The sequence below is a fragment of the Lynx rufus genome, unplaced genomic scaffold, assembly GCF_022079265.1.
Source record: "Lynx rufus isolate CCGP_SWC_20201006 ecotype Redwood Valley unplaced genomic scaffold, mLynRuf1.p SCAF_6, whole genome shotgun sequence".
Taxonomy (NCBI): domain Eukaryota; kingdom Metazoa; phylum Chordata; class Mammalia; order Carnivora; family Felidae; genus Lynx; species Lynx rufus.
Window position 1 is genome coordinate 125,134,048 of NW_025814878.1, and position 17,709 is coordinate 125,151,756.

Genomic DNA, 17,709 nt, shown 5'->3' on the forward strand with positions numbered 1-17,709 from the left:
GGAGGGTGCCGGGCAAATGTCAGCTCCCTGGGCTGACAGAAAGACTCCAGAGCCTTTCCCTGCTCTGTCTAATGAAAGATTAGGAAAGGCCAGGAGACCTGCCTCTGCTAGTTTGGGGGGTTGTGTCAGTACAGATGCACAGAAAGGAAGCGAGGTTATCAGTTAGTCTTTGTTATGACAGTGCTTCATTTAGATGAAAGCTTCAAGTCATTATGGGCACGAGTGTCAGCTTGAACTGAAGAAGCAGGGGGGCCTTCGGTGTTTTGACCTGACTTACGGTCATGGTAGCCATAGCCAGTGTCACCGGGCTCTGACAGGGGCTAAACCAATTGATCACAGCAGCGATTTCCGATTTTCAGTTCTATGGCAGAAGCTTCTTAGAAGCTTAAACCCTTGACCCAATGACGTCAAGTTCGCCCATTGGCTTGGAAGGTTCAGACTTGTCTTCCGTCAACACCATGATGTCAGCAGTAATGAGTGTAGGGAAGGTCGCCGAGAATGGCGGGAGCCCCCAGAGCACCAAGTCCCCCACGAAGCCTCCAGGACCAAATCGGATTGGCAGAAGGAACCAGGTAAGCTCCTGTGCGCTAGCTGGTGACATCTGGTGGCTTCAGTCTATGAGAACGTTGGGTGAAGTTTGTTCCCTTGAGCCCCAGCTTCTTAAGCCAAAACCTCGGACAAGCTCAGAACTAAAGGGACATGCCGAGAGGCTTCAAGAGTGAACTTTTCCGGGCTTATGTCAATTTCCTTTCATGGAAGAAATTTTCTCTGCGGTGGTGTGAGTATTGGTGGAATCCTTATTCTCTGCCCTTTAATTTGATTTGAATGCAAGCTGTCTTCACGTGATGGCCAAGGCAAAGAATTGGACTTATTCCTCTACTGTGATGTAGTTCATTTCCTTACTCACACAGCTGGTTGATTGGGATTTTGAAGCCATCGCCTTGATTTCTTTTTTTAAGTGTCTTCAGATCAGGTAGTGTTGGTTTTGCTGGATCTCCCATTCAGCTTTCCACCTTTGACAAAGCACAGAATTTGGCTTCAGAGAATGCCACTCATGGGGTGATTTAGTCCTCTTGAGTTTTTAGTGGGCATCAAATCAGGAAGAGTGGGGAAGAATAAGGGGGCGGGCCAGGATTGGAAGGGTTAATTAATGATGTTACAAAGGTCTAAGGCTCCTCCACTGGGAAATAAAACAGATCTTCTAATTAACGTACAAATGGGGCACTTGAGAAAAAGTTGTCACTCTTCTGGTAGCAGTGTGTTCAAGGAAACTCAGGGAGCGAGGCAGGGGGTGTGTGGTGCTCATTTCTTCTCTGAATCCATGTAATCTGAACTGATGACTCCACATTTAATTTTTGTTTTAACTTACTTAATGGGTTTACACTAAATCCTCAGGGGGGAAAGGCAGTCTTCTCAGTTCCTCTCAATGCCAGGGATGGACTGGAAAGTAAACCTGTTGGGCTTTTGTGAATTCATTTCCTTTTTTATTAATAATCCTCAAGTGACTGTCCTTATACAGAATTGTCTGAGCACTATCCGTGATGGTTTTCTATAAATTCTTAGAAGTATGTTAATTAAGGCTTTGGCTACTACTTGTCCTCCAGGAAAAGTCGTTCCAGCCTAAAACCCACTCCAGCAGCATGGGAGAAGGGTCCGTTCATTCCCATCTTCCTCACAGCTGAAGACTTAGCAGGGTTCAGTGATGTTTGGAGAGTTGGAGCATTGATACCTTTTTTCTCTCTTTTTTCCTTTGTCTCTGCCTGCCTCTCTTCCCATGGGTACCTGAGAAAATACTCAGCCTGTATGACTGTGGCCTGAGTCGAGACGGAGCGCTAGCTCTGGGAAGAAAAGGTTTATTTCCACTCTCACGTGACTGTCCATCCATCCATCTATCCGTCCATCTCTCCATCCATCCACCCATTTCACAATAAATACTTCCAGCCAGGTACTGCACCAGGTGGCAGGCATTTCGGGATGAATGAGATACGTACGGTCACCGTCTCCTCATCCTTCTGTGTTCCGCCGGTAGAAAGTGGCATGGGTAGGGACAAGCCCGGCATTTCCCTGACACAGGTAGAGTTGACCGTAGTCCAGGCTCTGGTCCCTGCCCAGTGGTTCAGAGACGGTAGGTAGAACCCTAGAGTGTGACCCACAGCACCTCCATCCCTGCATGGTAAATGGAGGTGACTCTGCAGGTGTGGGCAAGCAAATGGGACAGGTGTACCTGAGCCATTTTCCATCTACCTTCTGTGTCCTCCAGGGTTCCTCAGGGCACAGGCTCAGTGTTCGCAGGGGAGGTAACCTCTGGGCCAGAGGTAAGGTGGAAAGACAGTGCATTAAAAACAGCAGAGCTCAGTTGGGGAGAGAGTGGGCATCACCCTTACCTGTGAGCGGGTAGGGAAGGCCAAGAGCGGGAGCCTGGGGAGAAGGCCCATCAGCGCTAGCACCGAGTTCCAGGACAGATTAGCCACAGCCGGACGCCGACACGGGTGCCAGATTGTTTCATTATGGAATGGTTAGTTATCACATTAGCTGCTAATTTTATCTGTCAGCTCAGGAAGTCTGCTTCTTCCACCAGCACAGCCGCAGTAACTGGATTCACAGCAGGGCTGTTCTCTTTGCTGTTGGGTTTGTTTGTGAAAATTAAATCTGAGTCCAGAGGTTTCCTCCTCCCCGACCACCGTGGATTCTGTAGACCTGTGTGAGGGTCTGCGGAGTGCAGCTGCCAGCCTCACAGAAGGTTTGGTGCCGGAGGCTCCAGGGACCTACTCAGTATGTCCAGTATCTACCTCCAGGTGTGCGCAGGATGGTTTTTTCAAGAAACGTGCTGCCTCAGGAGGCTACCCACCCGGACGCCTGGCTTTTTGACATGTACTGACTTTTTCTTTTTTTAGAGAGGGAAAGAGGACCTGAGTGGGGAGAGGGGCACAAGGAGGGAGGGAGAAAAAGAGAGAGAGAGAGAATTCTAAGCAGGCTCCGCACTCAGTGCAGAGCCCGACACAGGGCTCAATCCCACAACCCTGGGATCATGACCTGAGCCAAAATCAAGAGTCAGACGTTCAACTGACTGAGCCACCGGGCACCCCATTTATTGACATCTTATTGATGAATCTTTCTTTAAAAAAAATTTTATTAATATATATTGTTCTATAACAAAAATACCCCAGGGACTGAGTTTGGGTCCGGCTATGAGGCAGCCCTCATTATTATAGCGATTGCTTTCATTTTGTTGTGAATGCTTTCGTTTTTGATGTTTCTCTTTGGTGGTTCTTGGCCAGCTCCATTGTGACTGGAGTCGGATGGGCCGAGAAGGAGTGACACCCCTCCCTGCTCCATACACATCATGCCCCTGGGAGGATGGCGGTGAGGCTGGCAGGTTTTTTTGTAACTGTCTCTGGGTTATCAGCTTCCTTAGGCTTCCTATCTGGTTTTTTGTTTTTTTGTTTTTTTGGTTTTTTGGGTTTTTTGTTTTTTAAATTTGAGAATGAGGGGCGCCTGGGTGGCTCAGTCAGTTGAGCGTCCGACTCTTGATCCCGGCTCAGGGCATGATCTCACAGTTCATGAGTTCGAGCCCCACATCTGACTGCTGCCAGCACAGAGCCTGTTTTGGATCCTCTGTCTCCCTCTCTTTCTGCCCTTCCCCTGCTTTTTAAAAAAATTTGAGGGTGAAAAATATGTAGTGTACCTTTTCTCAGACCCAGTGCCACAGATGAGAAAAGCGTTTGTATTGCTTAAAAATGAGGCCTGTTAGTCTTTGAAGAGGACACAGAAGTACCGTGGGCAAATACATCCTGGACATCCTCATGCATTCGCTCCACCCCATCTGGTTTATGGTGCCATTTGTTTTTAGAGTCTTCAGAGTGATTTTTATTTTCATCGTCTCTCATGAGCCAACCACAAGGGTGTTTCCTTTCTGTGCCTTGGGGTTAATCCTTTTTTTGATCAGACTTGTGTAGCATAGTCATGCCCTAAACTGGGCATGGGCTGGGAGAGCAGCCGGCCTGAGTTTTAATCCTGGGTCTCCTACTTCATGGTTTCCTCGTTTGAGACAGGTTACTTACCTCTCTGTACCTCAGTTTCCTCATCCAGAAAATGGGATCTGTAACCGTGGTTGTGACATTTCTATATGTAGCATCTAGCACATAGTAAGTGTTCAAGGATGGGCATTATTTGCAAAGAACAGAAACTCATTCAGATGAGTACAAGTAAAAACAGGTCTGTTGAAAGAAGTCTGAGGGTCCAGCCTGGCAGATGGTGCCGTCCCCTATCTCAGGCTACCTGGTCTCCCACTTCCGTGAGCACCCACGTCCTCCCCAGCTGCACTGTCGTGGCTTGGGCTCACCCCAGTGCTCAGCTCAGCCCCAGGACTACATGAACTTTGAATTCAGGTATTCCTGATCACTTGTGGTAGTAACTTAGTCACCCCCAAACCTGGGTGCATATGAACAATGACTGGGGAGCTTGAGAAACAAGCAGATTTCTGGGGTACACCCCCCCCCCCATTCTGAATCAGCATGCCAGGAGTCTGGTCTAGAACTATGTCGTTCAGAAATCTGCCCAGGTGATTCTGCTGATCAGTGGGAAAGCCACTGATCTCAGTCTCTAAGCATCCTCATTTCAGATTCCTGGGCAAGATATCCATGCCTTGATCCTGTTGGTTTTGGGAGATGAGGGCAGAGACCGGGGTGCTTAGGGACCATGTGGGTGAGGGGGCACATCCAGGGCAGCTCTCCAAAAATTATTTGGAGAAAGGAACTATACCACATGGCTAGTGAGGGAGCTCGTCCTTTTCCTTAGAAAGGTAAAAATCTATTGCTTGAAGGCAGCCTGTCCTGGGTGTGTTGAGAGAACATAAAATGAGCCACCTTGCCAAGTAGTGATCTGGTTCTTTTGTCACCCTCTGTGGAAGGCGTCAGCCCGGGTGTGCTCCCCCATCACAGTTTGGAAAAGGACAGCATTCTTACTGATTATCGATGAGCGGTGTCAAGCAGGTGCAAGCAGCAAGTAAGAGGGGCATGTTGATGCCTGTGGGGCACACAGCTGGGCACGGAAACCTTGTCATGTTGGGAGGAGAACTTCACTGCCTCTCCTGTGCGCTCAGGAGTAGTGACTGGAGCCACGTAGGTGGGGCTTGGGGAGAGAGCTGTTCCGTTTCTACCTCTGCTGTGACTTGATCCTTGTTTTTTTTGTTGGCACTGATGATTAATTAAATGGTGTTTAATAAGAACACTGATATTTATGGAGCACTTAGCCTGTACCAGGCACTATTCCAGTGCTTAACATGTGCTCATTGATTTAATCCTCATCACAGCGCGGTCTGGGAGATGCCATTATTTTTTCCCATTTTACACATGAGGAAACTGAGGGCAGACAGGACTGTGACTTACCCAAGCTCATACCTGGACAGGCTCTGGAGCCCATGCTCTCCACGATTTATTGTTATGGCTCTTTGAGACACAGATGCTTACGACAGGAACAAGAGGCACTGGCTTACTGTGTGAGTTGAACTTGATTTTCCCTTGTATTATGTCTTTGCAGGAAACGAAAGAGGAGAAGTCTTCCTATAACTGTCCCCTGTGTGAAAAGATTTGCACTACACAGCATCAGCTAACTATGCACATCCGTCAGGTTTGCTGCCGATTTCATACTTGTATTAGAAATCTTTCTTCATTAAGAGAGGGCAGTTTGATCTTAGCAGATGCATTGTGGCTGAGCTTAATTTAGATTTAATATTTTAATAATCTCAAGGGGTGGTTATGAAATAAGTTTTTGCAGGTCCGTGTTACCGTGACAGAATCCCTGGTCAACACAGAATACCTTTTCAGAAGTTAGCAAACATCTAGCTAAAATGACCACATCGAACAGAAGACCTTTCATCACATGACTCGTCAGTTTGAACCAAACCTCCTCACAGCACAGTGAGATTGTAGAGATAGATCCCGAGCCTTCATACTGCTATAAACTTACATCATGCGGCAGGAAATTTATTCGTTTGGCATTTCTTTTGGCTTCTATATTATGACCTTTATCCTCCTCCCTTGCCTGGTGTGGCAAATTGATGACAGAGTATGGATGAATCGAGAACAAAGAAGGATTAATCATGTATACATATGTGTGTGTGTGTGTGTATATATATATATATATATATATATATATATATATATATATTGTTGTTTGTTTGGAAATATATATATATTTTTGGAGTGGGAATGGATAATTTTTTTTTCATTTTATTTATTTTTTCATCATGACACAGGCACTCTGTAAGCCCCATCATCTCTTTCCCCCATCTGTCACCCACCTCCTCTCTGGTAACCCATCAGTTCTCTAAAGTTAAAAGTCTGTTTCTTGGTTTGTCTATCTCTCTTTTTCCCTTGCTCGTTTTTTTTTTTTTTCTTAAATTCTGCATATGAGTGAGAAGGATTGACAATATTAAAATCATAACATGGCACTGAGGAATAATACCATTAAGTAACTTGGGTTTGGAGAGAAATGTTCCTTCTTAATGTATTTCAGAGGCCAGAACTCTAAACTGTGCAGTTTTCAGTTCTCTTTCCCTGACAGCAAGACTGAGTCAGCAAACTTGAAGAATGGACGTTGCCTTAATGCAAAGACCGTATTTCACGTTAGCTTCATAGTTGAGAGTCCTTCTGCTCATGTTAATGTATGTGGTCAGTTCATCTATGTGTGTCCCCAAGAAAGGCCTGCAGAGACCCCACCCCTCTCTGGGCCTTGCAGAAGTGTTTTCCAAAACTGGAACACGAAAGTGGAAGGAGATCACACAGAATAGTTATTTGCCTGTGTTCCTGGTAGATGTTGACATTTGGGAAGATATTTAAAATGAAACAAAAAAAAATAATATCAGAGAAGCTTTGCTGTTTTTTTTTCTTTTTTTATATAAAGCTCTTAATTTGCATTTCATAATTGCCAAGCTTTGACCCACCTTCTCAAGTGACCAATGTGATGATTGCTTTCCCCAGCACAACACGGACACTGGAGGGGCAGACCATTCGTGCAGCATCTGCGGGAAGTCACTGAGTTCGGCCAGCTCCCTGGACCGCCACATGCTGGTGCACTCTGGCGAGAGGCCTTACAAGTGCACTGTGTGTGGCCAGTCTTTTACCACCAATGGGAACATGCACAGGTGGGTGAGGGCGGCCTTTGCCTCTGGAGGTTGACAGAAAGTCAAGTGGCCTTTGAGCCACCAGGGGACCTGCCTCCAAGCTCTTAGGATCTGTGCACTGCATGGAGAAGTCGGAGAGATGTGCTCATTCTCTCCAGTGTATGGGACGTGTCTGGCCATGGGAAACAGAAGTACCTGGGCGAGGTCTTTGGCCTTTGGGGATCCTCGGGATGAAACACAGAGTCCTTCCCCCTCTGCCAATTGGAGTTTCTTTGTTTGGGTGCCAGAGGTGGGCAGCTTATCAGATACTGAGGAGCCCTCAAGGAATAGCACAGTAACCCTTGCCTCTTAAAAATCTATTTGCATATGCCTCCCAGATTCCCTGCAGCTCTTTTCCTTGCGAAAAATTTCTGGGGCTTTTGAATAAATAGTGAGATGGCCTGGTCTTGGAACTTCAGGATAAGATGGGATAAAATGAAGAAAAAGAAGATCTGATAAATGTCAGGAATTTATTTCCTGAGGGAGAAAAGTAGCTCACTCAGAAGTAGGAGAGAGCCCCGTGGTGGGCATATTAAAATTGTGTGGGACAAAACCAATAGAAAATAAACTTTATAGAATGATTACTTACGGTTTGAGGGGTTAGAACAAAAAGACTTTTTTTTAATGTTCATTTAAAAAAAAAATGTTCATTTATTTTGAGAGAGAGTGTGAGCAGGGGAGAGGGGGAGAGAGAATCTCAAGCAGGCTCCACCCTGTCAGCACAGAGCCTGATGCTGGGCTCGAACTCCCGAACTGTGTGATCATGACCTGAGATGAAATCAAGACTCCGACACTTAACTGATGAGCCGGCCACCCAGGCGCCCCTTAAATGCTCCTGTTTTACACAAACATTTTAGGAACATCAAGACTCTAGGGAAAGTTTTTAAAGGGACTCAAAAAAATATCACCTTCTCAGAAAAACCAGACTATTCTTATTTTTCTATATTTCCTTTCCAGGTATCACGCTGCTCTGCTTTTTAAAAATTGACTAACCACCCCTCCCCTCCCCGCCATTATTTTTTTTTAACACGTTTTTTTCCAAAGAACACTTTACAGCGTTACTGTGAAATTGATACTTTATTATATACCAATACTAAAAGGAAATGGGCCAGTTTATTCTACCTAAAACCATATTATGAACCACTGATGGTGTACTTGGGACATACTGGCATAGTGATAGATCTCTGGCTTTTGGAATTAGGCACTCGGTATCAAATCTTCACTCTGCCACTTGTAAGTTTTCCATTCTTGAGCAAGTTTCTTAACCTTTGTACCTCGTTTTCCTCCTCAGTGAAACGAGCCTTTTAATAGTATCCACCATTTCACTGGAGTGGGGTGAAGGTGAGGAGATCATGAATTTTGCACACAGTCAAGGCACATGGCAAGCACCCCGTAAATGTTATCTGTCATTACTGTTTGCATTTCTAAGTAATGCTGCAGGAATCCAAAGCCTGTGGTTTTCTCAGTCTGGACTGGAAGGAAGGTGTATAGTGTGACTTTACGAAAGATATCAATATTTTAAAGGATTTTTACAAAGTATTTTACTTTTTTTCTTTCCATGTAAATTTCAGTCCTCTTTGCCCTTCATCTCCTTCTGGGAGTGTTTTTGGGCAGGAAGAAGGAGGTGAATAAATACCATCACCATTTTTTAGTATTCTATTTTACATTTTAGCTTTTTGGGTTTTTACCACCATGATCAGCCCATCAGGATCAGTTTACCTTCTTTTGCTGTTTTGTTTTGCCTGGTCCTTCTATCCTCTCCCTGCCACCCCCCCCCCAAAAAAAAGTCCTTTGTCCCTTACATATTTGCCCTCTCAAAATCTGTTCCTGGGTATTGCCTGTTTCCTTCTTGGGTGGTTTCCCTGCTTCCTCTTCCTGAGACCCATGCCCAGTGGAACCTCCCATGGAGAGGGCAGTGGGGCGCATTAGTGACAATTACTGTCCTTGAGGCTGCGCTGGCCCTGAGTGCTCACTGTTGATGATTCTCCACGAGACCTCTCTGGTCTTGGGCCCAGTCACTTCTGATTGGGAAAATTTCCATTTGGGGACAGCATCTGTGATTGAATACGGCACATGTCAGGCACATCTGTAAATAGTTACTGCCTTCTACAGTGATGTATCAGACAATGCATCTTATAAATAACCATAGTTAAAGCTACAGTTACTGTGTGTATCAGGCACTGGGCTCGACACTTTGCTTTTTTTTTTTTTTTCATCTTTAGGAGATATAATTCATATGCCATATATTTCACCCATTTAAAGCATACAATGTAGTGTGTTTCAGTGTATACACAGAGTTCTGCAGCTATCACTACAATCAATATTCGGCCATTTTCATCACCCCGTAAAAGAAACCCCATACCCATCAGTAGTCACTTCTCATTACTCCCCACCCTCCAGCCCTAGGAAGACACTAATCTACTTTTTGTCTCTGGATTTGTGTACTCTAACATGTGGCCTTTTGTGACTTGCTTCTTTGCTTACCATTATGTTTTTAAGATTTATCTATGTTATAGCACGTATCCGTGCTTCATCCTTTTTTGTTGTCGAATAATAGTCCATTGTATGGATCTACCATATTTTATTTTATTTATCTCTTCATCGATTGGTGGACATCTGAGTCATTTCCATTCTTTGGCTATTATGTATGATGCTCCTGTGAACATTCTCGTCCAGTCTTGTTGTGTGAACATAGGTTTTCATTTCTCTTGGGCAGATACTTCAGAGTGGAGTGGCTGGGTCATGTGGTAACTCTATGTTTAACATTTTGAAGACCTGCCAAACTGTTTTCCAAAGTGTCTGCATCGTCTTACATTCCCACCAGCAGAGTGTGAGCATTGCAGCTTTTCCACATCCTTGCCAACACCTGTTACCGCCTGTCTTTTTCATGAAAGCCATCCTCTCAGGTGTGAAGTGGAATCCCATGAGTTTTATAATTGTAGTTCTTACATTAAGTCTGTGATCTGTTTTGAGTTAATATTGAGTATAGTGTAAAGAAGGGGTCCAACTTTAGTCTTTGGCACTTTGTTGAAAAGGCTTTTCTTTCCCCCATTCAATGGTCTGGCCACTCTTGTCAAAATTCAGTTGACCATCAGTGGAAGGATTTTTTTCTCTACTCAGTTCTGTTTCATTGATCTACATGTCTTCATGTCTACCCCAAGGCCTAATACTGTATTGATATCTGCAACTTTCTGGGAGATGTGAATCCTCCAACTTAGGTCTTTTTTACGATTGTTTTGGCTACTATGGGTTGCTTGGATTTCTGTATGAATTTTAAGAACAGCTTGTCAATTTCCACACAAAAGGCAGCTGGCATAGGAGTTATAAAGTACATAGATCAATTTGGGGGTATTGTCCTCTTACCAGTGTTAAAACTTTGAGATATTTTCTATTTATGTCTATTACATGTCAATAGATTTCTGTCAACTGTGTTTTAAATAGTTTTCAAAGTGCAAGTTTTGTATTTATTTTGTTAATTAATTTCAAAGTGTCCTTTTTTTTACGGTATTGGAAGTAGAATTGTTTTGCTTTGTTTTTTAACATTTATTTTTGAGAGAAAGCACACACGCGTGAGCAAGCAGGGGAGGGGCAGAGAGAGAGAGGGAGACACAGAATCCGAAGCAGGCTCCAGGAGCCCAACGCAGGGCTTGAACTCACGAACTGTGAGATCATGATCTGAGCTGAAGTTGGACGCTTAACCGACTGAGCCGCCCAGGCACCCCTAGAATTGTTTTGTTTTTGTTTTTGTTTTAATCTTTACTTTTGAGAGAGAGGGAGGGGAGGGGCAGAGAGAGAGGGAGACGCAGAATGCAAAGCAGGCTCCAGGCTCTGAGCTGTCAACACAAAGCCTGACGTGGGCCTCGAACTGCGAACTGAGAGATCATGACCTGAGCTGAAGTCAGACACTTAACCGACTGAGCCACCCAGGTACCCCTAGAATTGTGTTTTTGATTGTTCGTTGCTGGTGTATAAAAATACTCACATTTTGTACTGCTCTTGTTTCCTGCAACTTTGCTGATCTTGTTTATTCATTCTAATGGTTATTTGGTGAATTCCTTAGGATTTTCTGTATATGACATCATGTCACCTACAAATAGAGACAGTGTGCTTCTTCCTTCGAAACTAATCTGGATGCCTTATTTTTCTCGCCTGCTAGCCCTGGCTGGCCCCTCCAGCGCAGTGTTAAATAGAAGTGAAGAGAACGGACACCCTGGTGTTATTTCTGTTCTTAGGGAGAATGCATTCAGTCTTTCTCCATTAAGTATGGTGTTCATTATGGGTTTTTCATAAATGCCCTTTATCAGTTTGAGGAAGTTCTTTTCAGTCCCAGTCCACTTAGCACTTTCATCGCGAAAGGGGGTTGGATTTTGTCAAATGCCTTTTTTTTTTTTTTTTTTTGCATTTATTGAGATGGTCCGATTATTTTTTACCTTTCTTGTGCTCTGTTTTGTATGTTAAACCAGCCTCCTTCCTGGGATGAATCCCACTTAGTACGGTCATTTTCACATGTTGATGGACAGGGTTTGCTAGCATTTTATTAAAAGACGTTTGCCTATATTCATAAGAGATATTGGTCTGTCCATTCCTTATGAGTCCTTGTGTGGGGACTACTGCTAGTCTCGCAGAGTGAGTTGGGAAGTATTCTGTCTGCCTCTGTTTTTTGGAAGAGTTTGTTGGTGTTAATTCTTCTTTAAGAGTTTGGTAGGACTCACCAATGAAGCCACCTAGGTTTTTCTAAGAAGTTTTTAAATTACTAATTCAGCCTCTTTACTTGTGATCGGTCTGTTTCACATTTCTGTTTCTTCTTGAGTCTATTTCCGTCGTTTGTGTCCATTCCAGGAATTTGGCCATTTAATCTAAATTATCTTATTGGTTGGCCTACAGTTGTTCACTTTCCCTTTATAGGCCTTTCTGTCCTGAGTCGTAATGCCCCTCTTTTCATTCCTGATACCAATCATTTGCGTCTTCTTTATTTTTTTTCCTTAGTCAGTCTAGCTAAACATTTGTCAGTTTTATTGAGATGTTCAAAGAAACAATTTTTGATTTTGTAGTTTTATTCTCTGTTGCTTTTCTGCTGTTTCATTAATTTCCCACTCTACATTATTTCCCTCCTTCTATGTGCTTTAGGGTAGCTAGCTCTTTTTCCAGCGTTTAAAAGTAGAAGGTGAGGATATTGATTTGAGAACGTCTTTTGTACCACAGGCATGTACAGCTATAAATCTCTTTTTAGGCATTCTTTAGTTATATCTTGCGTTTCCTTGTTCATTCATCTCAAAGTATTTTCTAATTTCCCTTGTGATTTCTTCTTTGGCCCGTTGGTTATTTCAGAATGTTCAGCGTCCGCATATTTGCGAATCCCCAAATTTCTTTCTGCTATTAATTTCTAATTTCATACCATTGTAGTTGGAAAACATACTTTGTATGATTTCAATCCTTTGAAATTTCTGGAGGCTCATTTTATGGCCTAGCATATGGTCTGTCCTGGAGGATGGCCCGTGTCTCTCTGAGAAGAATGTTCGTTCTGCTGTTGCTTGGTGTGTCCTCTGGAGGTGCCGGGAGGTCTAGCTGGTTTATATGTTGTTCACATTTTCTCTTTCCTTGTCGATTGCCAATTTTTTTTATGCACTCTACCTGTAAGGTTTGTGGAATTGCTATCCCATTTTGCATGAGGAAACTTGCTTAGGATCAGAGTAACAGCCAAGGTTGAGACTTGAATGTCGGCTGTGGGCTTAGTGGCCATGCTTGTAATGACTATGAGAAAGAATTGATAATAGTGTTTGTATCATTTTTTATATTAGAAAAAAGCACTCTTTCACCCACCCCCAAAGCAGCTCCATGCTCTCGTAGAGCATTACAGTTGACTCTTGAACAATGCAGGGGTTAGGGGTGCCAACCACCAGTCAGTCGAAAATCACACAACTCTTCTGACTCTCCCAAAACTTAACTACTAATAACCTGCTGTTGACTGGAAGCCTCACTGAGCACATAAACATATATGTTGATTAACATGTATTTTGTATGTTGTATGTATTATATACTATGTTTTTACAACAAAGTAAGCTACAGAAAAGAAAACATGATTAAGAAAATCATAAGCAGGGGCATCACCTGGGCAGCTCACTCAGTTGTTCATCTGACTCTTGATTTCAGCTCAGGTCATGATCCCAGGGTGGTGGGATCGAGCCCCACTTTGGGCTGTGCACTGAGCCTGCTTAAGATCTTCTCTCCCTCTTTGCCCCTCTCCCCTGCTCACACACTCTCTCTCTCTCTAAAATAAAATAAATAAAAATACACTTTAAAAAATCATAAGGAAAATACATTTACAGTACTTCACTGTACCAAAAAAATCTATAGATAAGCGGACCTATATAGTTCACACCCCCATCGTTCAAAGGTCAACTGTATTTTTAACATTAAACTATTTCAGCCAAGTTATTTCAGTCACTTTATTTAGTGAGCATGGGATAGCCTTTTATTGGATTTTATGACGGTTTTTTTGTTTGGTATACATGGGTAGATTTAGAAATGATCTTCAATTTTTTATAGCTCAGCCCTTGATATTATCCTAAGACACAGTTCTTATTTGTAAACAGTATATATTGGACTTGTTTATAAACTATTGTTTATAAATATTTTTTTTTCAAGCAGACCTTAGGGATGTTTGTGCTAATTTTGGATTTTGTACTGATTTTATTTATCGTGAGTCATCTTGATTGGGAGCGGAGGACTAATTTTTGTGGGCCAAGTTCTAGGCCTAATTCTGCAGGACGCCACAGGAATCTCTTAATTTGTGTACACTTTAACAGAATGGCATAGGAAGACCTCGTTGAGAACTTATGCTCAAATGCAGCAATGTTTGTGAAAGCATTTCGAAGGATAACAGTGCAGCATGGAAATGTCGTGGGTGGGGGATGTTTCTGAGTTTGTATTATTGGAGCTGAAAGCACACTTGTGATACTCTGTGAAGCGTGTGCCAATCCTAGCTGTGTGACCCTAGAGAAGTTGTTTGGCCTCTCTGTGTCTCGATTACTTCATCCATTGAAAGCCGTGATACCTGTACCAGTGTTATGGCTACACTGTGGGGATTCACAAATTAATACATGGCAGAGCACTTAGGATGTTTATCAGTGGTCACCAGTGTTGCTCTCCTACTGCCACTGAAGGACAGACAGTATGCCAAGTAAGCATTCCTATAATACCAGAAAATAAATCAAGAGGTTGCTTTTATTTTTGTTTTCTTTTTGCTACACACTGAATCTGTAATTTAACATTTAGAATATTTGAGTTCATCATACCACATTTATTTTGCCTTTTCTGCAGAAAATTGCAAATAATAGGTTAAAAGAACATTTCAGTTTGTGGTAATCAGTCACAGTCATTACCACTTTCGTTTGCTGGTGAAACCGTACTTTTGGGAAAAAAAATTATAAAAATGTGAAAACATAAAAAATGTGTTAGAGAGAGTGGAGTTAGACTTCTTTGTCCCAGGGATCTGTTCCAGAACGTGAGACTCAAATGGTGAGCTGTGATCTCCCCTGAGCACATACCTGTGTTTCATTAATCAGAGACCAGAGCTGCCCTGGGACACGTGTGTGCAGGAATTAAAAAGAACAGCGAAAACCCACGTTTTGAGGAGCTGTATCCTCACTCGATTTTCAGAGTATGGAAGGAAGTCAGTCAACTATGAGTTTGATGCTGAAGACGGAAGTTCTTTTTCTCTTTTTCCTCCTTTCTCATTTTCCTTCTTTTGCTGCTGCTTCCCACGTCTGTGGCACTGGCTGGGACCAGGGAAAGCCAGGAGCTCATCTGTGGGGGCTCTGGGGCCCATGCCCCGCTGAGTGATCCAAGACCCCCTGGCCTGCATTCATTTCCCCCTGAGTGCTGGGCGCTCGCACCACCCCCATGTGTCCCATTCTGTCTTGTTGACAACCAGGCCCTCCTTTTCTGTGTCAGTTTCAGGGTCTGATTTTCAGCTTCTCCCCTGAGGGGTGCAGATTCAGTAGGACCCCTGCTATGACATGATTCCTTGTGGTGTGGCTTTCTAGATGCATTTCCCCAAGGCTCGATTCCGGCACACGGTGTCATTTAGGAACAGATTTCACCTTCCCTCTGCCTCCTGCTCCAAAGGGCATCTGCATGTGCACAGGTGATGCCTATCTCTGCATGTACACATTCTTCCAGATAAGCCTCGCCTTCCCAGTGGTTAGTGTTGAGCAGGCTGCTGTAGAGGGCAGATCTGGGCTCCATCCAGACTCTGGTTGCTGCCACACTCAGAGGTCCTCCGTGTACATCTCGCAACCCAGACCCCAGGAACTACTCCTTTTCAATTTCAGGTTGTTCTTAACCGACGTTGAGGCACTCTGTCGCCACCCACTTTATGAAGCAACTCATTCTGTTTCCTTTGGCCGCTAGTCATTTTAGGATGATGCAGTAGTTACCTTTGTTTATAAGACTAGTCAATCTTTTGGTAGCGTTTCCTTAGTCTTAGGAGGGGAGCCTCAGCGCATAAGCAAGAGACCGTGTCAATCTGTTACCAGATCGGGTACACTTGTTCAAGCTGCCGCTTCCCTGTCTGCGGACTTTCGTGTTTTTGAGGTTTCGAAATCCTTCGTCCCAAACCGTCTGACCACAGCTTAGTTTCCGAGCAGAATAATAGGCTGCATCAAGTGCAAAACACGCATCACGGAAAGATCACCGCGGCTCCAACTTTTAACTTCCCCCAACTCTTTATCAGTTGCTCCCACGTTGAAAATTTGGATTGAGCAGTACTTGTCTTCCAAAACAAACTTGGGAAACTGAGCCAGAGCACACCCGCCGGGAGAGCTCGATGTAGGAAAAAGGGCATTGAGCTTTGCGATTTGCAAAACTTTCCAGAAAGTGCTGGACTTCAGAGCTATGCAGAAGTGATGATATTTGAAAGAGAAGATAGAAGTAGATCTCCTTTGGGAAGAAATCCTACCTCCAAAACGGGTGTTTTTCCTTTGCCAGAATGTAATTGCCTTGAGAAAATAGGAAATTAGTTTCCACTTTGCTCATTTTACAAAGTGGAGACTTCAAAGCCATAAAGAGAGTTGTGGAGTTTGTGTTAACGTTACAGACATACCAAAGACCCCAGCAGGACCGGGCTTTCCTAACCAGCTTCTCCATTCATTCTCCGAAGAGCAGGCATGTGTCTGCATTTTGGCCATGTCAGTGGAAGGGGCAAGATGAGGAAGCAAAATGCCTGGAGTGTCCTTTAGTTATTTGGGCACAGGCTCTATTTCCTACTGCAACGGGAACGACTTTTTCTGTTGCTAAGTGCAGGAGACATAGACCCTGAGGATGCCGCTGGATAATGGACAGTCTTCAGGAACAGAGGCTTATGTGTTCCTATTATGCTGGAAGAAAACGTTCGCAGCACAGAAATGTGACCCTGCCCCATGACAAATGAGGCCGTGGAGGCTCTGAATTTAGCTCACTACTCTCGGATACTTAGGTGGAGCCAGCCCTTGGCATGCACAACTGAACTTGGGTATCCAAACAGGTGGCCAGCATTTAAAGACAGAAGGAACAGAGGTAGGGCAGTGTCTTGGAAGGGGACAGTCACTTCTTTACCTTCAGAGCCCAGCAAGAGGAAGGGCCCTGTGAACTTCTTTCATGGTAAAAACGAGTTTCTGAGGACACCCTATGACTAGTTCTGGGACTGGCTGCTTCTCCGGAGTGGAGGTGGGCACTCGGAGCCTCAGCTAGTCCCATCTTGAAACAAGTCTTAATCACCAGGTACTCACTGACTCCCCTGACAGATTCCTTTGAAGGAAGGAAGGTATCGTGTGACATGGGAAGAAATAATTTCTAGGATAAAAATCTGGGTCATCCTACCCAGGACTGTGTGAACTTTTTTTTTTTTTTAAACCTATTTCTATTAAAAAGAAGGAAACAATTATTATATAATGACGTTTCAATTGTCTACAACTAAGTATCTTCCCCTTGAGGAAAGACAAATCAGAAGAGAGTGTCTCTCGGGGCTGCTCAGAGATCTTAACATAGTCAGTTCCACTGAGACAGTTGAGGGGTTTGTGGAGATTTTAATGATGTGTACACAGCATAATGAGAATGTATGAACTGTGCTGGACATAGGACCCTTAACATTTGGTGCTATTCGGTGAATATCTGGTGGTTTCATGATAATCATACTTGGATATCAAGGCAGTTTGCATCTGTGTGGTACTGTGTTTACGGAAATAGCCACACATACTTTGGGTGTAGTCTCAAAAGCTTTATTAAAACTTTTTTCTTTTTAACTAGAAAAAAAAAATCATGGAACTGTAATACTTGGTTCCCTGATCATGCCTCTTCATATGCTTTTCATTCTCTTCGAGAGCCCACATCATTAAGAGGCCCAGAATTTTCCCCTCGAGAGTGAACGTTCACAAATCTGCGTATCGCGGCAGAATGTCCAAGTTCCCAGTTTCCCCCGGTAGCATTATTAAGCTTTCACCAAGTGAGTTTATTATTTGATTACACTTAAACACTTTTATAGCCTTTTTTTACATCTCATTGTCTGGAAT

At 43.7% G+C, this 17,709-nt stretch overlaps 1 protein-coding gene across 4 annotated transcripts in view; it reads left to right on the plus strand.

Moving 5' to 3' along the window:
• RREB1 (ras responsive element binding protein 1) overlaps positions 1 to 17,709 on the plus strand; it is a 133,129-nt gene that overhangs the window by 65,135 nt on the left and 50,285 nt on the right. For all 4 annotated transcript variants that reach the window (XM_047102717.1, XM_047102721.1, XM_047102718.1 and 1 more), the window contains 3 exons: positions 360 to 572; positions 5,539 to 5,628; positions 6,981 to 7,144. In XM_047102717.1, the coding sequence (XP_046958673.1) occupies positions 402 to 572; positions 5,539 to 5,628; positions 6,981 to 7,144 (425 nt within the window). In that variant the 5' untranslated portion in view covers positions 360 to 401. The remainder of the gene's footprint in view (positions 1 to 359; positions 573 to 5,538; positions 5,629 to 6,980; positions 7,145 to 17,709) is intronic.